The sequence below is a fragment of the Balaenoptera acutorostrata genome, chromosome 7, assembly GCF_949987535.1.
Source record: "Balaenoptera acutorostrata chromosome 7, mBalAcu1.1, whole genome shotgun sequence".
Taxonomy (NCBI): Eukaryota; Metazoa; Chordata; class Mammalia; order Artiodactyla; family Balaenopteridae; genus Balaenoptera; species Balaenoptera acutorostrata.
In genome coordinates, this window is record NC_080070.1 from 95,928,380 (window position 1) to 95,955,339 (window position 26,960).

Consider the following 26,960-nt stretch of genomic DNA (forward strand, 5'->3'; position numbering starts at 1 on the left):
ACGTTTTCCTTAACTCATGAAGGAGGTGTTATTCATGCAGTACTTAATTTAGCAATTATTAAATAAGTTGTTTGTTTTTTAAAGAAAAGAAGCAATAGGAGATAAAGACTTAATTTAGTACCATTTCCTCCATTTCCATTCCTTTTATTTTTTTCTTTGGATGAGTGGTCAGGAAGACATAGTAAAGAATGAAGTACATAAACCATAATTTGGATAATAAAATTTATTTTGGACATTTCTAAACACCACTTAGGGAAGCATCAACCAAATATAGAAGAGCAGTAAAAGAAGGTGAGCTTTAGCTTTAGCTATATGACGAATCATCTGTATTTCTTCTTTTATTCTCCCTAGCTTCCACCCTGTTCCTAATGCTGTGTGATTACTTGTTATTACTGCTGAGTCTTGCTTCACTGTCATCTCTCTATTCATAATCTTTTGAGATAGGGAAGTAGCTGTAATTATTTCAGCATAAAAATAAGGTAACTGCTTCAGGAAATTCAACTATTTCTCCAGTCTACATATTCATTACCTTTAGCTATAAATTACCATTGTACAACACTTCATTACATTTCACATTATTTGCCTTATTTTTAGAATTGTATTTCTCTCCAAAGGGGTGTTCATAGATCACCAATTGCTTTCTCTTTCTTCAGCCAATTGCTTTCTTCTTCTGGTGGCAACTGATTTAAGACCAACTAATATCTTTTCTTTCCGGACACATAGATCTAAAATCTTACTTTGTGAGTCTTGTTGTTGAAGGTTCTATGCCTGAAGGTAAAATTAAATGATCCACTAATCAAGTTTTATGAGCACTTTCACACTTTTCAAATGATTCAGCAAAGGGTAAAAAACTTCTTGCAATCTAGTCCATAAGCTCTACTGGACTTAAGTATCTGTCTAACAAAAGGCAGAGGGTCCTCCTAAATAGTGACTAAATCATTGTGTCCCACATTTTAGTGTGTAATCAAAGGAAAGGGATTTCTATCTCAATGTTTCTTTACACCCAGACAATAAAAAGGGGCAATCTGTGTCTTTAGGCATAAGAACTTTTTCTTCTTAAGAAATTTTAGCCTTAATGAAATTAATTCACTTGAAACTTTAATTATAAAGATTCCAACAATAACATACCATCAATGATGTTTGTTAGAATTGTATTATTCTTAGTAGCGTATTAATATTACTAAGGAGGAATGCAATCATGTTGCCATAGTGCTAATGTTTTTACTTTTTATAATACCCTTTTATATCCAGTATTTACCTCACTGCATAATAAGAAAACTGATGATCAACTAAAGGATCTTTTAACCCAGAACCACATATCTAAAATATTAAAACAAAAATAAAAAGCAGATGTTCTGAATTTCAGTTCTAAGAATCTTTTTGCCACACGATGCCTTCCACCTTCTTCCTTTAAAAATGAGGGGTGATATATATGTGTCTATGTGTGTGCACATTTACCAGTCATCAGAACCCACCATGCACTGTCATATTTATCAACCCTATAAAAATAACCTTGGAAGTTCAAAAATACATGTATTTGGACACCAGTGTATAAGTCAGTTGACTTAAGCTAGACCAAGCAGTACATGAAATAAGTGAAGTTTCTCTCTAGGAATTTAGTGATTCTTTTTAATATATAACCAGGCTTTTTGTGGAACTTCTTTTGATTCCCAGAGGTCTCTAGCCAAGCTGTCATTCACTCCTGTGAAGCCTGCAGCCCATAAGTATTGCAAATCTCTGCTTCCCTTCAGGTCCTTTACAGTCTTTCTCTTCAAACTTTTGCTCTGTATTGTCTGAGCTAACGGTTAAAAATCTCAGTAATTGACCCACAGAATAGTCCATAGGTGCTAATGATTTGATTTATGGTCATTTAATAGGATTTAGCCCTTTACAGAATACTATATAACTTAGAAAAAAATTTTCTTTGTTTGTTTATTCTCTGTCTCTTCTCGTTAGAATGTAAGTTTCATGAAGGAAAGGATTCTATTCTGTGTTCCTCAAAGATATATACCAGGTATCTTGAATAGTGCTTGAATATCACATAATACGTGCTCAATTAATATTTTTGGCAAGAATTCCTGGGGGGACTTCCCTGGCGGTTCAGTGGTTAAGAGTTCGTCTTCCAATGCAGGGGGTGTGGGTTCAATCCCTGGTCGGAGAGCTAAGATCCCCCATACCTGGTGGCCAAAAAACCAAAACATAAAGCAGAAGCAACACTGTAACAAATTCAATAAAGACTTTAAAAATGGTCCACATCCAAAAAAAAAAAAAGTCTTAAAAAAAAATTCATGAGGAAAAAACAACTATCCATGATGTCATCTCTGTTCTTTCAGATAAGAGAACTTAACATATAATCCTTTCTGAGTGCCTAAAATTTTCCAGACATTGTTTTAAGTATATGGGTTATTTCTTCTTCAAATTAACTTTTTAAATATGCTACTAGTATTATTCCCATTTTACAGATAAGAAAACTAGAGTTTATAGAGATGAAGAACCTTCCTCAAGATATTGCTGATAGCAAATGGCAGAGCATCAACAAGCTCAGACAGTTTGATTCCATGGCTCACATTCCTATCTACTATAGCATATGTTTTAAAGGTAGTTTCTATTTTGGCTAAACTGAAGAGTAATTCCAATGGTGGAAATTTTAGGCTAAAAGGAAAGGATATTGACACATGGCAGGACAGGAAGGAAAATATTTCTGAAGCAGAAAATTCTTACATTATGTCCTCTCACATGTTGCATCAAGGCAGGTCCCTCTAAAGAGACTCTGTAACCTGGCATATCATGAGAGTTGCCTTTATTGTCAATAATAGAATCTGAGCCTCTTCTGACTCTTTTTAACTCACAGTATTTTCCTCTCCTTACCTTTTTCAGCCAAGTTTCTTGACTAGAGATTGGGTAGATAAGCCCTTTGGAGAGCGTATGTGATCAGCCTCATGCTGTACCAGGGCTAATCGGGGCGTGCAATGATAAACTAAGAGGGGGAGGCAGGCACACCAGTGATGTAGCCATTTCTTAGTCCAGGAGGGCAGTGTTTGGAAGAGAGATAGTGCAGAAGAGAAGGATGACATTGTAGAGTTACAGGGCATAGAATTTGCCAGCTATTTGGAGAGGGAATAAAAGAATGAGGGAGACCTCAAATGTGACCCTGAGGGAAAGTTTCAGGGCATGCCTGACAGGAAAAGTGGTGGTGACATTAACAGAGGAACAGGATGGAAATAATATGTTTTCATTATATTTTCCTGAAATGCCAAGTCAGATTTGCTACCCATGAGGGTTGAATAAAGACATTTTCAGACATGCAAAATCTCAAAAATGTAGCTCCCACGCAACTTTTGACAGAAAGTTTCTGACAGTTGTGTTCTGCCAAAATGAGGGAATGGACTACAAAAAGAGATATGGGATCTGGGAAAGAGGGGTTACAACACAGGGAAGAGGCAAGGTGAATCCCAGGATGACAGCAAAAGGTGATCCCAGAATGGCAGCTATGTGGTAGGCCAACACAGTCCGGATTGGAGCAGGTCAGAAGGCTCCAGGAGAAATTTCCTGAGTAGGATAAACTTGACAAAATATCAAATATATTTGTATATTCTGAGAGGAGATTTGTTTATCCAAGGAGAGAGTTAATTAATTGAAATATTGATCAATATGTGGAAATTTGGAAATTAAAACATTAAATTTAGAGTAAACAAAAAATTACACAAGAATGGAAAATTAATCAGCACAGTACATGGTTCTGCTGGAAATAGATTTACATAGTATTATTATTATAAATGTTAAATAGTAATCTAACACAAGTTTGTTCTACTGGGAGAATGGGAGAAGGGAAAAAGGAGGAAGTGATGTGAAGAAGTGTGGGCAAAAAAGAGCTAAATATTCATTTTCTTTACCAAGAAATCAATAGTGACTAAAATAAAAATAAAAAAACAAGAGCCATCATAAGTATTGAAAAATTATTTAAAGACATGGAGGTAAAACAAAAGAATCAGCTAAAAGAGTTAAAAGTGTTTACCGCTGGATAAAATGAAAGGTGTGTGTGTGGGGGGGGGGGGTGATGACAGTCTACTTAAAAAAAACAATAACGTAGAGTTGTAGAATAACAAACCTTGTAGAAGTGGAATCTTTAAAATATCTGTATATGTAACTTTGATAAAAAATAAAAACTAGACTTTGAAAGAAAGCAGAGGAGAAGGGATTAGTCTTAGCAAGATGGATGGATGATTACAATTAAGGATGAAGATAATGCAGATGAAGGAGGTAGACATTAGGAAACTTTAAGGAATTTTAATTCAGAGTATCTCTTATATTACCAGAAAGAGAATGAGCTAATGTCTTCTGCTGAAAAGTCAAAGCCCTTGAGTATTAGAACATTGTGGGTCAAAGAGGGAAGAAGACACTTATTAAAAGGGTTGCTATGCATCAGTTGAATCAAACTAACATTAGAGGGGGGAGGGAGAGGCATGGACTGGGAATTTGGGATTGGTAGATGCAAACTATTACATTTAGAATGGATAAACAACAGGGTCCTACCGTATAGTACAGGGAACTATATCCAGTCTCCTGGGATAAACCATAATGGAAAAGAATTTTTAAAAAGAGTGTCTATATGTGTAAATCTGAGTCACTTTGCTGTACAGCAGAGATTGGCACAGCATAGTAAATCAACTCTACTTCAATTTAAAAAAACCAAAATGAGTAAACAAAAACTTGTCCAACAACAACAACAAAACTAACATTAGAAAGCCTAAATTTGTAGGGTACTTTGTCAGTGAAAGTTCATGGTTTTCTGTAGCAGCTGCAGTCTCTGAATGAAATAGCCAATAGGGAACTTGGAGGCTTATTAAGACTTGGAAAATGGTGAAGATGAACTAAAGGAAAGAAGACATTTTAGATTCCCAGTCCCTTAGTAGAAAGGCAAATGAAGTCAAATATGGGGAACATCATGGAAATTAGGAGCGATCAGGAGACTGGAGGTTATAATTAGAAAGAAGAGAATGAGAGAAAAGGATGGGAGACTGATGTCAAAGATGGGAAATGCAGCTTTTAAGACTGTAGCGTAGAACTTCTTCAAGCAACAGTGAGGTAGGCGAACCCCCAGTCCAAATAGGCAGCCAGCAAGAAGCAGGTCAACAGCAACAGGTGACACTGATGCAGCCACAGGGGAGGCTGGATCCCTAAGGCAAAAAGTCAATCACATTGGCCTGAGATGTAAGACGTAGATGGAAAAACAACCAGTGAACCAAAGTACTCATGGTCCTTCCAAGAAGAGCACAACCCCAAACACGTTCACTAGAATTTGGTGCAGGCGAGCCACTCTAGTCAAGTCAGCAGCCCTGGAAATTGCCCTTAAGCTTGTGGTCTTATGCTCACATTGTGCTGGGAATGCATTACTGCAGTGCAAGCAATTAATTAATCAAAGCGTGTAGCTTCTGAAATATGCAGATAAATTAGGAAGGAAAATTGAAACTGTGTTATGTGATTTTTCTTAATGATTAGAGTGTGCTCTAAAGAAACAAAAACAAATTGATTGCCAAAAACCATGTTAATGTGCTTTTAATTCACAAGGGTTAAGCATATAAAAGTCAGGATATTGAAAGTTAAGGTTCTCATAGAAACATTAATTTGACAACATTATGCATACTAGGTGTGGGAGGTTTATATTTTATAACATTAAAAGCAGTAGGGAATATTATAAAATGTGGCTCAGTTAAACAAAATAAAATAACAAATTCAGGGGAAAGTCATTAAACATGACTATGGGGAAATAATTGTTTTGCAACCCCCAAAGAAGGTTGTAAAATTTAATTTTAGAACATAATGCCTTCAAATTTAAAAAAATTTTTTCAATGGAAATTAATCATTTTTACCAAAAATGAATTTTCCTAACACATTGTATATTCTGATATTAGTTTAGGCCTCTCATTTGCAGTCCAGATTTGATCCTAATAGATTAAAAGGAGAACTGACTGGCTATTACGTGGCCTAGTTGATAAAGATTTTGGAGAGTGAAAATAAATTTAAGGGTTTGAAATACTTTTTGTTGAGTTTATAGAGAATATGGACGATAGTATACATGTGAATAAGCCTGCCAGTGTACTAGTACTTTGTTTACACATTTGCCTTCTATGTACTTCTGCATACTATTTGCATGTATGCATTACGAAAATTCCAATCTGACATGCAAAATGTCATATGTAGGTGGCACAGAAAAAGAAAAGAAGCTTAAGGCATGTTCAGGGAAGGAAGTATTCCAGAAAACAAACCCACAGCCTTTAATATGTCTCTGTTTTGGTTCCCACCTCACAAACTGGACAGCAGGTCTGGGAGACTGACTTCTCCAGTGGAGCTGTACTGAGCCACAGGATGCTGTTCTGTCACCCTGGTCACAGAAGCTGTTTACTCTATAGGTGATGCAGGAAACAAGAGTGGTGGACCCATGCAGTAACCCCTTGGAGTGTGTCACCTCCCAATTCAGTCAGAATTTAAGGCAATAATGAGAGAAAGAAAGAAGGAAGGAAGGAAGGAAGGGGGGAAGGAGAGAGGGAGGGAGGGAGAGAGGGAGGGAGGAAGGGTACTATATTACTAACATAATACTAATTTAATTATAATTATTACTCAATTCTAATTATTATTTAGTTATTTAATTTTAAGTAATAATAAAGCTTTTCTTATCCTTTAAATCAAATATAAGCTATTATTTGGCACAAAATTAACAAATGGCAACAACCCCCCCCCCCATAAAGGAGCAGATCATGAAAATATAAAGGTAAATTGACATTTTGCTAACATTTCTATTTTCCATTGTATTTTATGTCATAGCAAAGCACTCTGCAGAACAATAGAGGTCCATTCATGGAAGAGAGATATGTAAATTCCTGAGCTAGCAGACTCCTGGCCCAATATTCAAGCCACCTCTTCAAAAAGGGCACAATGGTCTGCATTTTTCACTGAAAAACCTATGCAACCACATTCCATGGCAATGAACTCTATAAACTTGATGAAGAAAAATGCTTTGTATGTTTACTTTAATCTTAACCCCCTGCTATTTTCTGTTTCCAAACAAACAGAAGGACAAATGCAAACTGCCGGCTCGCAGGATGTACAAACAAGTGTTATTGAATATTCAGAAGTGTGGTGGTATTTCTAAAGTTCAGCAACACATCACTTAGAGTCTTTCTTTTGTTTTTAATTTTCCTTGTTCAGGCACCACAAGGCCACATAAGGAGGGTGAGGTTCCTGGAGTGGACTATATTTTCATCACTGTTGAAGATTTTATGGAATTGGAGAAAAGTGGTGCTCTCCTAGAAAGTGGGACTTATGAAGGTAAGCACAGCTCTACCGCTGAATTTATTTCTCATCGCATCACATTTTTCTCCTTTGACTGAAATGCATTAGAACACCAGATTACTAATGTGCTGTTGTTTTGGTTTGAGAGCTTTAATGAGGTCACTTTAGAAGTGTATTTTGTAAAGAAAAATTAAAATATGTCTGCGTTAATTCTACTCTTAAGAAGCCAAGAGAAATGTGTATGTACATACCCACTGAAGTATCCTTGTGATCAGGATATCCTGAGGCTAAGCTGTGATCTTCCAGATAAATTATCTTCATCTCTAGGTAGCATCTAAAGAGCACAGGGCTTGAGTTCCAGTCTTGTCACTAACTCTGTGTAGTTTTCTCCGGTTGCTTCACTTCACTTGCCTTCACTTGCCTCTCATGCAAAATGATGGTGTAGGAAAATATGATCTGTGGATGAACTCCAAAGCTCTACCACAGGTTTCCTTGTGTGCCCATGTCAAACATGAACAAATGAAATTAAAACCTTGAAGGTGGGACGTATGATTCAGAGGAAGAAGCAGTGTAACCTAAGCCAGAATCTGCTTCAGTTCCAAACCTGGCTTTACTACTTACCCACTATGAATATGAAGTAACCCAGTGAGTATCTCTGAACCTCAGTAGTCTTATCCATAAAAGGAGAAATGATAGCATTGAAAAATACAAATAAATAACATGCTTGCATGTATATGTTCAAGTAACATCTACATGTATGCAGTTTATGTCTAATGAAGTTACAGATCTGTGTCTGTATAATGAAATTTTAAAGTAATATAACTAAAAAACAGTAGAAAATAATACCTTTATTCCTATGTCACAGTTACTGTATGTGTAAACTATATGTATATGTATTATTACATCCAAAGATGAATCTAGTTTTACTGAACTGCAATTAATAGTGAGTGATATTAAAAACAAAACTCACATGCATTGCTGCTTAGCCCATCAAATGTCAGAGGTCTACCATGAGCAACTAAACTGGGTTTGTAACAGTTGGCCCTCCTCTTCCTCCTTCATTTACTTGTAGATGTCCAGTGGACTATAGTTATTTAAGAACTCAGTATCTTTAAGTTGTTAGAAGTATTAAAATCTCTTTTTACTTCACACTCCTAAGGCAATTTAGGCTGAGACATGTGCCTAAGTTATGGGTCAGACATTTAGTTGCTTATTTGCACATTCATAGGAAATAGGCAAAAATACCCACGAAAAGAAAATGGTTTTAAATGAGTGTTGTTTCTTCTTCTAATTGTCAAAAATGAATGATAGTGAGGGTTGATTGAAAATATTATATTTATTTTTTATTGAAGTATAGTTGATTTACAGTATTGTATTAGTTTCAGGTTTTCACAGCATAGTGATTCAGTATTTTTATACATTAGACTCCATTAAAAGTTATTACAAGATAATGCCTATAATTCTCTGTGCTATGCAATATATTCTTATTGCTTATCTGTTTTATACATAGCAGTTAAATAAAAAAGCTGTGTTGATCATATAAGCTGCCTTAAATTATATATGAAAAATAAATTATAAATCATAGAAAATAATGATATCAAAGAAGTCAGAGTAAATTAACAATAAATTTTGTAGTATGTTTTCCTGTGAGCTTTGCAACATGATTTAGTGGCATTCATTAGTTTGCATGTCTGCTAATAATAATGCCTTGTATTTAGTTACCGTATTTAAATGTCATATTTATGTAGCAAAGAACAAATGCCTTAATATCCACGAGCATTCCAAGAGTAGTATGACCCTTCCTTTCTTTTTTTTTTGTTAAATAAAGATTGTATTAACTGTATAGAAAGTGAAAAAATTAAATCCAATGTTCATGTTAAATTTCCTGTATTCTCATGATAAACTAGATGTCATGAAGTTTAATATCAATATTTAAAAATAAAGCCTAGCTTAAATTTTAGGTTTCAGTTAAATTTTGAGGGAAATATCCTGAAACCATACAAACGTAACCAAGTTTTGTGAGTCAGGGTGGGTTATCCTGAAGCTTCTTCAGACGTTTTTTCAGCACTGAGAGTAGAGTTGGCTAAATTGGTGCCAAATTGTTAATCTCCCAAGCATGCATAGAGCTGATCTTTGAATAATAAGGCTGATTTACACATATGACTTTGGGGAATCAATACTGTTATTTACAAATACACACTGTGTACTTGAATAAATAAGAAGCTCTTTTCTCAGTTCACATAACCATCTGGGTGGACACCTAGGGAGCCTTCTCAAATCTCAGAATCTTCAGATTTTCCAGCAGTTACAGCTGAGGAACCAGTAGAATTGGCATTCTAATAAAAATCACTGCTGTTCCTTCAGAATTAATCACTAGCTCCAGACTCAGAGCTACCTGAGTTATTTGTGTTTTTAATGTGTTATTCATCAAGGAAGCCTAGGGAATGCGTTTTCTGCTGTTCGTGCTTTCAGCATATACAGAGTAACAATCATGTACTACTCAACTAGATAAAGAAGGACCTCAGAGCTTTTATATTTGTCAAACTTTCGTGGTATCACTCTCTCATAAAATAACAAAATACCACTTTCTCTGTTATATGTTCTCCCTTCTGCAGTGTTTGGGCCATTGTTCTCCTTCCTCCTCCTTGCTAGATCATTCTCATGCTTTCTCAGTACTCTTTAGAGCTCTCAGCTAGGCTAGAAAATCCATTTCTGATATCTGTGAATCCACTAAAGAAATTAAAAAGAAATTGAGTTCCTCTGAGCATTAAGGTCACAAACCTGTTAACCATGTAGGATCCTTAAGACTGATATATGTATGTATATACTTCTGTCTTGTTGTCAGTAATTCTAATTTTAATCTGGAATTTGTCCTTTGATTAGAAATGAGATAGACTATCCTGAATTGTAGTTCTGCTTCTTAGAAACTGGCCCAAAGTCCTTGCTCCAGAAGAACAATTCTGTTATTACCAGAGGCTGCAAGGAAGGCCTTAATATACTTGTGTTACCTTCTACAGTTAGGCCACATGGAGCTAGGCAGAATTTTAGCAGATTCTTAAAGCCTTTTTCTGCATCACCAACCCCCCATCTAATATGAGCACCTCATTTCAGTTTGTTATACAACAGCTGCTGAATGGCTCTGCATGTAAATGGCCCAGAGGACTTGACTGTAATGGACCATCAGGTGTTGGTAAAGACTCTTCCATGACTTGGATGACCTCATCTTCATCTTTTCATATTCAGTCAGGTTGAAAATTAAGTTAATATAACAAGGCCTAGTGACAAGCCTGGCATAACCTCAAGTAACAGGAAGAACACCATGAACCTTCCTGTCAGGACTGAAGATGTAGGCTTCATGTGAAACACAGACCACAGAGCTCTGTGGATGAATGCAGACAATTCCGTTGGGATTAAGGTCACATGCAGGTATAAATGTGGCACCGCGAGGTAGAATTAAATAAGTAGGTTTGGTTTTCTCATGGTTAAGTACTCTAAGTACCTGGAAGGAAGCAGTGCCCTTGGGAACTGTCCGAAGTGCTGAATTACCCAGGGATCTAAATCCGTGAATCCTGCCTGACCTACTTCTTCCAGTTGTCTGGAATGCTACATTCATGGTTTCACTGACCACTCACACTGCCTCACCCTGAGTTCTGAATGACATCTTTAACAAACCCATGTCCCCTGAGCTGCACCTGGACTCTTATTTCATTTAATTCATCTAGTGAGATCATCCACAGTCATATTCCAGAGCAGCAGTTCTGTTGTAACATTTGCTATCATATTTTGCTGTTCTGCTTTTAAATTGAAACAAAGCTATTTTTCTGTCTATTGAAGAAACCCTTAAAGTTTCCTAAAGTTAAAGGTTTTCTTTAAATAGACATAAGCTCAATTGTAATAGTCCTTCAATTTTTAAGAGGACCAAATCAAACCCAGCAAGTTATTAGGGCATCTGCAGAATATAGTGTAAATATGGCACTCACCTTCACCTTGATGTTGTGGTTTCTTCTATTCATGGACCCTAATGTATATGGACTTGAGCCAACTTTTTACAGCCCACGTAGTTTCTTAAACAATTTTATTACAAGGACTCAAATTCAAGTTTTCTCACAACTGTACATAAATGAGTGCTGTTCTCCCTGGTATAACACATACAATCCTACAAAATTTTAAATATTAAGGACAAATAATTTTCTAGGAAAATAAGCCGATAACTCCTATGATGAGAGAAGAGATACGACAAATTTTACATAAAATCTATTTAATTTTACTAACTAAAATCCACATCCACTCTTTTTAGTATGACCTTGGTGCATTTATTATTGAAATTTTGAATCTCTATTTCCAGTCAAGATAGCACTGGTGACAGATAGATGCTCAATCCAATAAAAAATCATTATTAGTACTATAAATAGTCTTCAGAAAAACCATTCTTCTATCAGTCCAAGTTTCTATCCACTGAAATGTAAATATTTCCTGAAGGGCAGATCAATGCTTCAATTGATGCTAAGATCGCTGTCATTCCAGGAGACCAATAAAGAGATAAAATGTCATTGTTTCTCTTTCCCTTATACTCTATTACAAGAGAAAATTTTTACTATGTAAGTAATAACCTCCACAACAGTAGATTCTTGGAGCTTGCAGTTAAAAGGGTCCAGCTATTATTACATATTGTAAGATCTTTTTTCTTCTGCTATTTCCTTCTTTTTCTTTCTCTTGGCAATTTCCCTATTGTGGAAGATTCTAAGCTGTGCGTTTGGGTGTTCATTTTAGAAACACTAAACACTTGCACATAAAATTCAGTATGTGTTTATTTGACCAGTAAAGGAAAAACACATTTAGTGAAGTTTTATTGCATGATTTTTGCATGCTGCTTTGCTCCTGTGTAAGGCACTAAGACTGGAAGTGTTACTGTGCATTAAAATGTGATAAAATTCCCTCTTGGTTTGGGACTTTTGTTAAGCCCAGCTTTTTCCAAAGTATGTCATGCAAATGCCTATTTCTAAGTACTCTTTTTTTCCCAAAAGGAACTAGAAGGAACAGACCAATCAGTTAATTAACTAATTTAATATTATCATGTAAATTATAACTTAAAGTCTGAAGTCAAGGAAAATAAAATGACTTGTTTACTATTACCTAAACTGCAATATTAACCAGTTTCCTGTTAGTTCTATATTTTTTTGTTCAGTGTAGCTGAAAGGAACAGGACCAACCTTTTTGGAGTATATTATTAAAATAAAGCCAGTATTCATGGGCATAAGACTCACTTCTTTGACTCTCTCACAACCCATAATGATATTAGGTAAAGCTGAGGATTCCAAAACTGTGATATTTGGGGTTTCCTTAATTTCCCTCAAGCTTGTGTCTTTAATTACAATGATTTTCTAACTCCTGTACACATCCTTTATAAATTTTTATCTGAAACAAATTGAGATTTCACATGAAATAAATATCATGCCCCTCATTTAGTGGGAAGAAAAACTGCATGACTTTAAAATTTTTACTTATATTTCTCTTCACTACTTCAACAAGCAGAACCTATTTGCCTTTGCTGATTGGGTGAATATTTTCACCTCTGAGTTGTTTTTCTGAGTGGACAAAAATGGATAACAATATTGATAATAAATATTTTGTAATGTTTATTTGTGTATTGCTGCAGCTGTGAATATATATTGAAAAATATTTACTGGATCTTACAATTCCATGACTATCAAAGACAGTAAATTCACTCATTCCACACGATCAATTCTTGATCAAATTGATCACAACAGTCTTCTGCATGAGAGTTCATGTTTCTCTAAAATAATGTCAACATAGTGATTATCAGTGGCTCTTGCCATTAGTCTTAGATTAGACATATAGACCTTCCTAAAGGAGAAGTTTCATTTACTCCAGTTATTCTCAGTGATGCCCTAATGTCCCCTTCCTGTCAAACTTTTTTCAGAGACTTGTTTCATACATTAGTTATTTGAAAACTATAACCTAACATCCTACTCTACAAAAGCTTTTTTTGTATCTGAATTTCAAATCTGAAAAATAAAACTTTCTGAGACATTCTTTCCTTATATTTTCCTTACTTCTGTTCTAAGAGACAGCGGAGTCTAGAATCTGATTAACCACAGATCTGTTATTTCTCTCCGGGGGAATAGAAATCATCAAAAAATAGGAAAGCTGTGTCCTAATTTTTATTACTAAATACTTTATTTCAGAACATTGATCTCAATCTCCAACAAAGTTACAGTAGATGTAGATGGTTTTATGAATTGTTTTTATAAACTGCAACTTTCATTCATCCTGTGCACAAAACAATATCTGAAACTTTGAGGCTTCCATTGATCATGCTGCAAAGTAGACAGATGTATTGAGTGCTTTGACTAAAAATTAGTCAAACTGTAACTGAAGTACCAGTTCTCAAAAATACCCTGCTGTCCTTATATTTAAAAGCAATCATGTTGTATAAGATTCATACCCTATGAAAGCTCTTCCTCATTGAAGGCTTCAAACTCTGACAGTTATGGAAAATCATTCATAACATTAGGTTAAAATTTAATATGCCGAAGCAGTTAGTCCCTCTTTATATAATAATTGGCTCTCTTAGATCTGTTATGGGCTGTATATGTATGTATGTAACAACCAGATAAAAAATTAGGATCAAGTGGTCAACATATCTTGTCTGCATGGGATTTTCTCCATAAAAACTAATTCTTAAAGACACTAAAAGTATGAATTTTTAGGGCCCAGTAAAAACAGAAATTGATACTTGTTATTAGTTATAACAAAATGGGAAGTTTTACTTATACTGTTGTCAACCTATTTATATTAGCTATGCTGGCTTCCTTTCTGTTCCTCAAACAGAACAAGCATATTCTCATCTACCTGGGATCTTGAATTTGTCATTTCATTTTCCTAGACTACTTGTCTTCCAAATAACCACATATTCCTTTTTCTTTTTTTTTAAAATTTATTTATTTTATTTTTGGCTGTGTTGGGTCTTCATTGCTGCACGCGGGCTTTCTCTAGTTGCGGTGAGTGGGGGCTATTCTTCACTGCGGTGCGCGGGCTTCTCATTGTGGTGGCTTCTCTTGTTACAGAGCATGGGCTCCAGTAGTTGTGGCACACGGGCTCCAGAGCGCAGGCTCAGTAGTTGTGGCGCACGGGCTGAGTTGCTCCATGGCGTGTGGGATCTTCCTGGACCAGGGCTCGAACCCGTGTCTCCTGCATTGACAGGTGGATTCTTAACCACTGCACCGCCAGGGAAGCCCCACATATTCCTTTTTCTTACTTTGAGATACTCATCTAAGAATCTTCAGGAAACTCTTACCTGACAACCTTATCCAAAATAACACCTGCTGACGTTCTCCATTCCCTTCCTCTGATGTATTGTCTTTATTGTACTGACTATAACTGAAAATGCATTCTATGTCCATTTGTGTATTTGATTATTGTCCGTGTCTACCCACTAGAATGTAGACTTCTCAAGAGGTCAGATAATTTGAACCATTGCTAATTCTTGAGCTTAGAATGGTTCTGGCACCTAGGAAGCACTCAATGAATATAAATTGAATGAATGCCTAAGTTCCTTCCTTGAACCAAACAATGGGAACCCCTTAATCCCTATGTAGAAGTTCAAATAGAATTGAAACCCTGGAACACATCTACTTCCTAATTCAAAATGCTCTAGGTCAGAAGTTTAGAGCTGCAGCATCTATTTGGCTTCAGAATCTTGTCCTAGATTACCTTGTATTATAATTGTAATCATTTTGTTCTTGTCTTAAATCTCATTGTTAACCTCATGGGTCCCTGTTCTGAGTTCCCATACCTGTTTTTCTCTCAGTATTCTCTACACTGTAACACTTTCTCCAGAATATTGTTCTTAACTTTCTATGACCATTCCTCGTAGTCTGGTTTTCACTGCAGTGATTCATTGTTGGTCAGATTTCCTGAACTCAAAGCCTAGTAAGCTTAGTCAACAAAACGGTATCTTCCAGTAAACCTCCCCCACCCCACCAGCTCCACCTCCCAAGTTCCATGGACGGTGCCACCTACATACTTCTTGAACTAATGATAATTACCCTGTCCTATAACTCCTGCCTTTGTTCATGCTTGCTTTAATCTTTTTCAAAAGTTTTACAAAGACTTTCTTGATTTCTCTACCTCTAGTATAGAAAGTCAGTAGAGAGTTGGAGAACAGAAGTAATGAGGCCAAACCTACAGGAGAGATAGAAAGGTCCTGTGATATATTGGAAAATATGCAAATTCAGAATGTTATTTTAAAACAAAGGAACTAGTATGTGTGTTCTCTCAATAAAGAAATGTGAAGGCATTCTAATTAACATGGACATATGGTACTTGGAATTTATTAGGTATTTCACTAACATTTTCTGGCTGGTTTTCAATAAAGTATAAGGGAGCATGAGTTTGTTTATTCTTCTTTTATTCTTAGGAGATTTAATGGAAAGGAAATGAAAATAAAATTTTATTCAATTATTAATTATACATTGCTAATAAGATTTCTACTCCCACTTCACCTTTCTCTCTCTCTCTTTCTCTTTTACATTAGGATGGCTTCTTTAAATTTTCTTACAATAGGTGAAAGTTTGATTCCTTTCACTAAACAGTTAATGGGTACAATGATAATTCTGAAAAATTTATATTTTAAATTTGATTACTGGTGGTAAACCAAATACTTAACACAACATAAAGAGTCAATAAGCAAAAAAGTTTTAAACAATATATAGGAAGCTCAAACTGACATGAACCTTATGATAGGTAAATAAAAGGTAAAGACTTGATTTAAATTTTTCCACTGAGCTTTTTTTCTTTTACTCCCCTACCTCCATGACATATCTCAAGATATTACAGCAGGGGACATACATTTACCTAGAGAAACCTGTCCTTTGGCATTGTGACCTGATATTGGAGGGTGCTATTTCCCAAAAGCATCTGTTGCCTCTGGGCTAGCCCATAAGAACAGAAAGGTTCTCCAGGCCGGATCCCTCATGGTCCTTCCCAGAAGGATTAGATACTTCTGACTTATGCTCCCACTCTCTGAGGGTGAGAGTCAATTGTTTCCATAAAACTTCCAGAGAAAAATCTTCTGATGCAGCCATCTGGTTTCCCTGGAGATGAAGCAAGTATTATTATACTTGAAGTGAAGTATAACCCACTGCAACATGGGCATTTCCTATCATTTCTACCTTCAAGTATGTGCAGGAATATTCATTTTACAAATAATATTTGCAGACTTGGTAACTTTAACTCCTTTCCTCCCTCTTCCCCTATCTTCCCTCAGTTTAATGAGTCTCTCATTTATGGTAAAATGTAGCAGCAAATTAGAAGAAGATGCTTGCAATGGTTTATGTGAGGGAGAGAGGGGAGACAATGGAGACTCCTAGAGGCCGGCATGCTGACAGCCTCACAGGGATTTAAGACGGGAAAAATACAAAAAATGTACAGATGAAATTTAAAAACCAGAGTCGTCTAGGGTCATTTGTTATAGTGGGAGCACTCATCAGTATCCCAGATGACAGCGGAGTATTGCAACCCAGCACAGCTATTGATTTTCCTAATAATTACCCTGAGCTATCCAGAAAAGGTTAAGGTATATGCAAAAACGTAATATTTGAGAAAGATTTGCTTCAAAGGTGATTAAAATTTTAAAGTTTGAACTTCTAAAGGGGAAAGGCTAGAATATTCACCTAAATAGAATACTACACTCCCTGAAAATGCCAAGCAAATGGAACACATATCTTGTTATAAAATATTTTAACTATCTTCTGTCTAGAAGCAATTTATAATATGCATTCAAATTTATATTCGAATTAACATGATTAAACTATTGATAATTAATTTATGAATGTATTCTATAAATGCAGATAAACCTGATGTTCTTATATGCCCCAAACATTCTAGGCACATATAAATATACTTTAGAAAAATGACTAGATTGTAATGAAGTTGGAAAAAACATATTCTTTGGCCCCAATAATGTTTGTCATTTTTTGAATATGTTAGATTTAAAATAGATCTATAAAACTATCAGTGCATTACCAAACTGTTAAAATCAATGTATTAATAAAATGCACATTTACAAGTTCATCTGCTCTTTTTTTAATCTTAACATACTAGTTTCTAGATTTTTTTTCACTTTTTGAGACACTCATCTGTCCCCCAGGAATCTTAAGGAGTGATAGCTGCAGGCTACTTTTTCAAAGCCTATATTTACAACTTGGGGGGTAAATAATACATCATTATCTTGGTTTATTTTCATGAAAAGTTCACCTTCAGAGAGTGTTATATATACTCATCTTAGAAGCAAAACATATTAATCAGAAGTTAAAGATATCCTACAGTGGGAAGCTTTCTTGCAACATTATGTTATCATGTTTTTCCTTCACGTTCTTGGTCCTGCCTTTGCACTAACCTTCGTTTTAGTACTCTTCTTGCTTGTTTTCCTTTTAATATTTAGCTCCTGTCATATTTTTATTCTCTCACAATTTAGATTTTCTTTTTGCTGATCTTTCAAGTGTTTTGTTTATACCAGCAGCCCACTGACACTATTCTCTTTCTTTATTCTTGCTTTGTTTATCTTTTGATTTCTCCTGAAAATTGAGAAGCCTACATGGATTCTCTGCTGTATTCCTACTCTATGTCCTAATATTCTTCCTCTTTTGGGATATGCTACATTTTATACTTCAAATGGTTTTATATCTTGGTTCTGGATCTTACATTTCAATTCTTTTTTTTTTTTTACCTGTATAGCTATAAGGAACAACAAGAATAATGGAGATGATATTTATAAATGTTCCCACAAGGCAATGACTTGTTGAATAGAGTGGGAATTTAACTAAAATGACTTCTCTGTCCTTCATAGGAAGCAACACTGTCTTAGAAATGGGCATGCTCGTGGGAGTTTTGTTCAAACACAAGTTGTATGGTTTGGCACGGTGTATGTCTAAAAACTGATGCAATTTACCCCAATTCACTACACTTTTCATGTTATTCAATAAGTCCAATGGTATATTGGAATCTGCCCTCTTGGCAAATGGGTCCTACATAATTAATATTTGCTTGAATGGAAAAAATTATTTCAATTGATATATATCTCATTTTCTCTTTATAATTTAATAAATTATATCATATCCCTGTAGTTTAGAAAATATAACATTTTCTTCTTTTATTATTCTTTCATCTTCAAATCCTCATCCTGTTATCTACACAGGCTTTCTTAGTAGTAATTAGGAAGATATTAGGGGGAATAAAAAATGTTTGTCTCTGAGTATATGAAAATACTGAGCTAACAAAGGAAGAGATGCACTTTATTTTCATTTATTCTTTTTTTCTTATTTTATTCTTTAATTTAAAATTTTACTTCATTTTTAAACCATACCCTGTGAATACTCATTCTCATCTCAGAGAAACACATCCCATGTATTCTTGTTGCTTATTACTTTCTATTCTTGAGTATTCTTACAGTTACCATTGATTTAATTCTATTAAATGTAATTTGAGACCACACTTGCTCCTTGGTAGACTCCAATAACTTCTTATTATAAAACTGGATTCAGAAATAATATTTAATAGAATTGTTTATATCCTTCCAACATGGGTTTGCAGTAACTTGAAAAGTATTTTTGTTTATGTGTTTCATTTAAATTTTACATAACTCCTCTATTAATGAAAAACTGCATCCTCATGGCATCTATTTTTCATAAACAATAGTAGAAGTAGAAATCATATAAGAGAGTAGAACATTCGCAAGAGTGCATGAAAGTAGATCACGGCTGCCTCAAAATAAGAAAATATTGATCAAGATCTTGCCAAAGGTAACAAAATACATTAAATATGAGCATGAAAATATTGAGACAGCAGGTTGAAAAGCTAGTGTTTGGGTTTGAAAGGGAAGATGCTGGCGCGGGGGGACTATCAGGTTGCTAGAGAGGGAATTGACTTTGACAGGCCTTGCTAAGGCAGGGTGGATTCAAGTCCTAGAACAGTCATTTGCAACTTTTTTGTGCTAGCAATCTTGTACTTTCAAGTACCAGAATTATTGGCACTTGAAGGAATTAAATAGAAGTATAATACTGCAATGTTCAGAACTGGGTGATTGTCTGATGGAGTGGTTTGCATCCCAGGCTACACCTGCGTGTTCCAAAAAGTTCTGGTCTCTTTGATGTCAACTAAATCATACCACCATGCCCATCATATTTTCTGAAAAATAACACTGGAACAGAATCTGTCTCATTTGCAGCCAAAAAAAAAAAAAAAAGTCTAAAAATGTATTAAAATACAAAGGATAGCTAGCGAAAGGCTGGCTGCAGTGCTCCAGGGAAACAGGGCATTGGTGGAGAACAACTGTGGCCTAGAGGAAGCCAAGAATTATTTGTTCAAGTATGCATTGGAGGCCTAGGAATTGCAAGGCCAAATGCTAATCTTGGATTTGTCTTGAACTTCGTGTGGGACTGAAAGGGCTCTAGGATTACATGAGCACTGTATTTAAATGACTGATGAGTGGGACATCATAGAGAAATGAAACTTGTTCTGTGTGACCTTAAAGAGTGGGACTAGTACAAATAATAGATAAAGAGACAAAGATTGTGGTCAGATATAAAGAAATGCTATCTAATAACCAGGGCTGATGAAATAATAAACTCAATGTATTGGTAAATAGTTGCTGGGATTGCCAAACATGAGCTAAGAACTCTCTTGTAGGGTTGTTCTAAATGGGATACACAAATGGATAAACACTTAGGCTGAAATAACTACGACATCAAAAGATCAAAAACAGTACCAGATGTGATGATTAATTTATGTGTCAATTTGACTGGACCTTGGGATGCCTAGATATCTGGTTAAACATTGTTTATGGGTGTGTCTACAAACATGTTTCCAGAATAGATAAGCATTTGAATTGGTGAATTCAGTAAAGCATATTGGCCCTCCCCAAGCATCAGTCAACATGTTGAGAGCCTGAGTAGGAAGATTGAATTTGCTCTCTGCCTGACTGAGTTGGACATCAATCTTCTCCTAACACTTGGTGCTCCTAGTTTTTGGACCTATGTATCCTATTTGTTCTTTCTCTAGATAATCCTCACTAATACACTAGGCTTCATGCTTTGCATATGCTATCTGTAATTTTCACATTGTTTCTTCCATGAAAGTATTATTTTAATGCTTTTTACAAGGAGGAATCTGAAGCTCAAAGATGTTTAGTAATTGTAAGAAGTCTCTCAGGTAGTAAATGACAAAATTGAAATTGCTTCCAGCCTTGTTTGACACAAAGTCTGTGCTTGAAGGAACATTTTCCCATTGGGAAAATATTCAGTCAATGTAATGTAAGACCTAATTAGGAAAATAATTTCCTTTACAATAACACTAAAAAGAATAAAATACTTAAAAAACTTAACTAAGGAAGTGAAAGACCAGTATACAGAAAACTACAAAACATTGATGAAAAAATTTTAAAAAGACATAAACAAATGGAAAGATATTCCATATTCATCAATTTTGGAAGATTTAATATTGCTAAAACATCCAAACTATCCAAAGTGATCTACAGATTCGATGCAATCCCCATCAAAATCCCAATATCATTTTTTACAAAAGTAGGAAAAAACAATTTTATAATTCATGTGGAACCACAAAAGACCACAAATAGCCAAATCAATCCTTAGAAAAAAGAATGATGTTGGGGGCATCACTCTTCCTGATTTCAAAATACATAAAAAGGTTAAAAGAATCAAACAGCATGGTACTGGCATAAAGACAGACATATATACCAACGGAACTGAATAAAGATCCCAGAAATAAATCTACACATATATAGTTAACTGATGTTCAACAAGGGTGCCAAGAATATAAAGAGTAAAGGATGGTTTCTTCAACAAATGGTGCTGGGAAAACTGGATATCCATATGCAAAAGAATGAAATTGGACCATTATCTTTTTTTAAATTTTTATTTACTTTATTTGTTTATTTTTGGCTGCGTTGGGTCTTTGTTGCTGCCTGTGGGCTTTTTCTAGTTGTGGCAAGCAGGGGCTACTCTTCTTTGTGGTGCGCAGGCTAGTCATTGTGGTGGCTTCTCTTGTTGTAGAGCATGGGCTCTAGGCGCATGGGCTTCAGTAGTTGTGGCATGCGGGCTCAGTAGTTGTGGCTCACAGGCTCTAGAGCACAGGCTCAGTGGTTGTGGCGTATGGGCTTAGTTGCTCTGCAGCATGTGGGATCTTCCTGGACCAGGGCTCAAACCCATGCCCCCTGCATTGGCAGACAGATTCTTAACCACGGCGCCACCAGGGAAGTCCTTGGACCATTATCTTATACACAAAAAATAACTCAAAATGGATTAAAGAATTCGACATAAGATTTGAAACCATAAAACTGTAAGAAGAAAACATAGGGGGAAAGCTTCAAGACATTGATCCTGGCAATTTCATGAATGACACCAAAAGCCCAGGCAAGAAAAACAAAAAAACAAGTGAGACTACATCAAACTAAAAACCTGCACAGCAAAGGAAACCATCAACAGAGTGAAAAGGCAACCTACTGAATGGGAGAAAATATTTTCAAATTATATATCTGATAAAGGGCTACATCCAAAATATATAAAGAACTCATACAACTCAGTAGCCAAAAAACAAAATCAAACAAACAAACAAAAACACTGATTCAAAAATGAGTAGATCTGAATAGACATTTTTCCAGAGAAGACATACAGATGGCCAACAGGTACATGAACAGATGCTCAGTGTCATTAATCATCAGGAAAATGCAAATCAAAACTACATGAGTTATGACCTCACACCTTTTGGAATAGCTATTATCAAAAAGAGAAGAAATAACACGCACTGAGGAGCTGGAGGAATCAGGCTCCCTGACTTCAGACTATACTACAAAGTTACAGTCATCAAAACAGTATGGTACTGGCACAAAAACAAAAATATAGATCAATGGAGCAGGATAGAAAACCCAGAAATAAACCCATGCACCTATGGTCAATTAATCTATGACAAAGGAGGCAAGACTATGCAATGGAGAAAAGACAGTCTCTTCAATAAATGGTGCTGGGAAAACTGGACAGCTATATGTAAAAGAATGAAATTAGAACATTCTGTAGTACCATACACAAAAATAAACTCAAAATGGAATAAAGACCTAAATGTAAGACTGGATACTATAAAACACTTAGGGGAAAATATAGACATAACACTCTTTGACATAAATCACAGCAATATCTTTTTTGATTTATCTTCTAAAGTAATAGAAATGAAAACAAAAAATAAACAAATGGACCTAATTAAACTCACAAGCTTTTGCACAGCAAAGGTAGCCATAAACGAAAGGAAAAAAAACCCCCACAGAATGGGAGAAAATACTTGCAAACAATGCAACCAACAAGGAATTAATCTCCAAAATTTACCATCAGCTCATGCAGCTCAATATCCAAAAAAAACAAAAAACAAAAAAAAAAAACAGTCAAAAAATGGGCAGAAGACCTAAATAGACATTTCTCCAAAGAAGACGTACAGATTGCCAAAGAGGCATATGAAAAGATGCTCAATGTCGCTAATTATTAGAGAAATGCAAATCAAAACTACAATGAGGTATCACCTTACACGGGTCAGAATGGCCATCATCAAAAAGTCTACAAACAATAATTGCTGGAGAGTGTGTGGAAGAAGGGGAACCCTCTTGCACTGGTGGTAGGAATGTAAATTGGTACAGTCATTATGGAAAACAGTATGGAGGTTCCTTAACAAACTAAAAATAGAGTTACCATATGGTGCAGCAACCCCACTCCTGGGCATATATCCAGAGAAAAACCTGGCTCGAAAAGATACATGCACCCCAATGTCATTGCAGTGCTGTTTATAATAGCCAAGACATGGAAACAACCTAAATGTCCATGGACAGATGAATGGATAAAGAAGACTTGGTACATATGTACAATGGAATATAACTCAGCCATTAAAAAGAATGAAATAATGCCAATTGCAACAACATGGGTGGACCTGGAGATTATCATACTAAGTGAAGTAAATCAGACAGAGAAAGACAAATATCATATGATCTCACTTATATGCGGAATCTATTAAAAAAATGATACAAACAAACTTATTTACAAAACAGAAACAGACACACAGACTTAGAAAATGAACTTATGGTTACCAGCAGGGAAAGGTTAGGGGGAGGGATAGATTGGGAGTTTGGGATTGACATGTACACACTGCTATATTTAAAATAGATAACTAATAAGGACCTACTGTATAGCACAGGGAACTCTGTTCAATACTCTGTAATAACCTAAATGGAAAGGAATTTGAAAAAGAATAGATACATGCGTATGTATAACTGAATCACTCTGCTCTACACCTGAAACTAACACAACATTATTAATCAACTATACTCCTATGTTAAATAAAATTTAAAAAAAAGAAAATGGAAAAAATAAATTTAAAATGTTAATGGATTTAGAAAAGAAAAGAAAGAAGCATTGGCAAGGATGTGGCCATGCTCATCCTTGCTCTGTTGGTGGGAATTGTAGCCACTATAGAAAATAGTATGGAGTTTCCTCAAAAGATTAAAAATAAAATTACCATGTGATCCAACAATTCTAATCCTGGGTATTTTTCAGAGAAGAACAAAAACATTAACTTGAAAAGATATCTGCACCCCCGTATTCCTTGCACCATGTTTACAATAGCCAGAATATATGGAAGCAACCTAAGTATCAATTGATGGAAGAATGGATAAAGAAATTGAAATACACACACACACACACACACACAGAGGAATATTATTCAGTCATAACAAAAATAATGAAATCTTGGCCATTCACAACAACATGGATGAAACTTGAGGGCATTATGCTAAGTGAAGTAAGTCAGACAGACAAAGAAAAATATCATATGAACTCTCTTATATGTATAACCTAAAAAGAAGTTTTTTTTAACAAAACCAAACAAACAAAAACCAGACAAGCTTATAGATACAGAGAACAGCTTGGTGGTTGCCAGAGGCAAGGGTTACTGGTGGGAAAAATGGGTGAAGTCAAAAGGTAAAAAAAATTAATACAGTGAGCAATAATTACTTTTGGAAGACAGGGATCGAGGGAAGGAAAGAGGGAACAAAGGTTTATTGGCTTAATCAAATTCTGTTGTAATCATCTTTTTATATGTCTTTGCAACTGGGCTTTAAGCCCTTTGCTTCAGGGAGAGTTTCTTATTTATATTTATAGGCCTAAAACCCACAGTAGCTGGCACACAGTAATCAATAAGTTGCCTTGGAAGGTGGGAAAAAAGAGTTAATCAGCAAAATATATAAGGAACTCCTACAACTCAAGAGAAACAAAAAGCAAAAAACTAATAACCTAATTTTAAAATGGGTTAAGGACTTAAATAGACATTTCTCCAAAGAAAACATACAAATGGCCAACAGGTATATGAAAAATGCTAAATGTCACTAATCAGCAGGGCTATGCTTAACTACTAATGAATGGACTATATGGTGCTGTGTTCATACACAGGACATATTTTTTTAACATCTTTATTGGAGTATAATTGCTTTACAGTGGTGTGTTAGTTTCTGCTGTATAACAAAGTGAATCAGCTATATGTATACATATATCCCCATATCCCCTCCCTCTTGCGTCTCCCTCCCACCCTCCCTATCCCACCCCTCTAGGTGGACACAAAGCACTGAGCTGATCTCCCTGTGCTATGCGGCTGCTTCCCACTAGCTATCTATTTTACATTTGGTAGTGTATATATGTCCATGCCCCTCTCTCACTTCGTCCCAGCTTACCCTTCCCCCTCCCCGTGTCCTCAAGTCCATTCTCTATGTCTGCGTCTTTATTCCTGTCCTGCCCCTAGGTTCTTCAAAACCATTTTTTTTTTTTTAGATTCCATATATATGTGTTAGCATACAGTATTTGTTTTTCTCTTTCTGACTGACTTCACTCTGTATGATAGACTCTAGGTCCATCCACCTCACTACAAATAACTCAATTTCATTTCTTTTTTATGGCTGAGTAATATTCCATTGTATATATGTGCCACATCTTCTTTATCCATTCATCTGTCAATGGACACTTAGGTTGCTTCCATGTCCTGGCTATTGTAAATAGTGTTGCAGTGAACACTGTGGTACATGACTCTTCTTGAATTATGGTTTTCTCAGGGCATATGCCCAGTAGTGGGATTGCTGGTCATATGGTAGTTCTATTTTTAGTTCTTTAAGGAACCTCCATACTGTTCCCCATAGTGGCTGTATCACTTTACATTCCAGCCAACAGTGCAAGAGGGTTCCCTTTCTCCACACCCTCTCCAGCATTTATTGTTTGTAGATTTTTTAGTGATGGCCATTCTGACCAGTATGAGGTGATACCTCATTGTCATTTTGATTTGCATTTCTCTAATGATTAGTGATGTTGACTATCCTTTCATGTGTTTGTTGGCAGTCTGTATATCTTCTTTGGAGAAATGTCTATTTAGGTGTTCTGCCCATTTTGGGATTGGGTTGTTTGTTTTTGTGATATTGAGCTGTGTGAGCTGCTTGTATATTTTGGAGACTAATTCTTTGTCAGTTGCTTCATTTGCAAATATTTTCTCCCATTCTGAGGGTTGTCTTTTCATCTTGTTTATGGTTTCCTTTGTTGTTCAAAAGCTTTTAAGTTTCATTAGGTTCCATTTGTTTATTTTTGTTTTTATTTCCATTTCTCTAGGAGGTGGGTCAAAAAGGATCTTGCCGTCATTTATGACATAGTGTTCTGCCTATGTCTTCCTCTAAGAGTTTTATAGTGTCTGGCCTTACATTTAGATCTTTAATCCATTTTGAGTTTATTTTTGCATACACAGAACATTTAATACAAATAAATAACTACATTGAGTATCTCTGACTTCTGTCAACTACTAGGACTGCCAGCTTTGAAAACTGGACCCTACAACAGGACCACTGCTACTGGACAGTAGATCACATTCTCAGCTGTCTCTGCTTCTTTAGGTCAATCACTCTGGGTTCAGAATTCTCTGCAAGAGTATCTGATTGACTGACGTTAGGTTGCATGACTGCACCATAGCTGCCAGTGTTCAGGGTGATACTTTTTTTCATACTTCTGCAGTGCAAGGTAGGATTCTCCCTCTCGCAATGCTCACACAGTGGTGGATTCCTCAAACAGAGAAATGCTGGACAAACAGTAATGTCCTGCCCACCTCCAGCATTATAGGCAGAGGTACTTCACAAAGGACAAAGGTTTATGTAGGAGGTATGTTCAAAAAGCAATGACGTTTGGGTTATTATTGTTAATATAATTCCATTAGTATCTAGGGACTTGCCAGACCTTAGAAAATTTGTGCTACATTTACAAATATGTATAAAGGATGGGTAAGGGAGTAAAAGTTTAAAACTAGAAATGGTGAAATCTTTTTTTGATAGAAGAAACAGGCCACATATTTGAAAACAGTTGCAAAGAAAGCAGAAAATGTCAAGGAAATAATGGGAGGGGTATGTTAAGTAGAGAATACAAGGGCATGTAAACTACAAGACAAGAGGAAATTTTATAAAGCAGTCATTTTAACTATATTTTAAAACTTTATTGATGCCATAAAATCCAAACACTATAAACTTGGATTCTTTGTTAAAAGTAGGCCATCACATACAAAGATAAATTGAACTTGGA

At 35.6% G+C, this 26,960-nt stretch overlaps 1 protein-coding gene across 4 annotated transcripts in view; it reads left to right on the forward strand.

Moving 5' to 3' along the window:
- Positions 1-26,960, forward strand: part of MAGI2 (membrane associated guanylate kinase, WW and PDZ domain containing 2) — a 1,355,072-nt gene that overhangs the window by 739,620 nt on the left and 588,492 nt on the right. For all 4 annotated transcript variants that reach the window (XM_007187116.3, XM_007187118.3, XM_057549547.1 and 1 more), the window contains exon 3: positions 7,207-7,326. In XM_007187116.3, the coding sequence (XP_007187178.2) occupies positions 7,207-7,326 (120 nt within the window). The remainder of the gene's footprint in view (positions 1-7,206; positions 7,327-26,960) is intronic.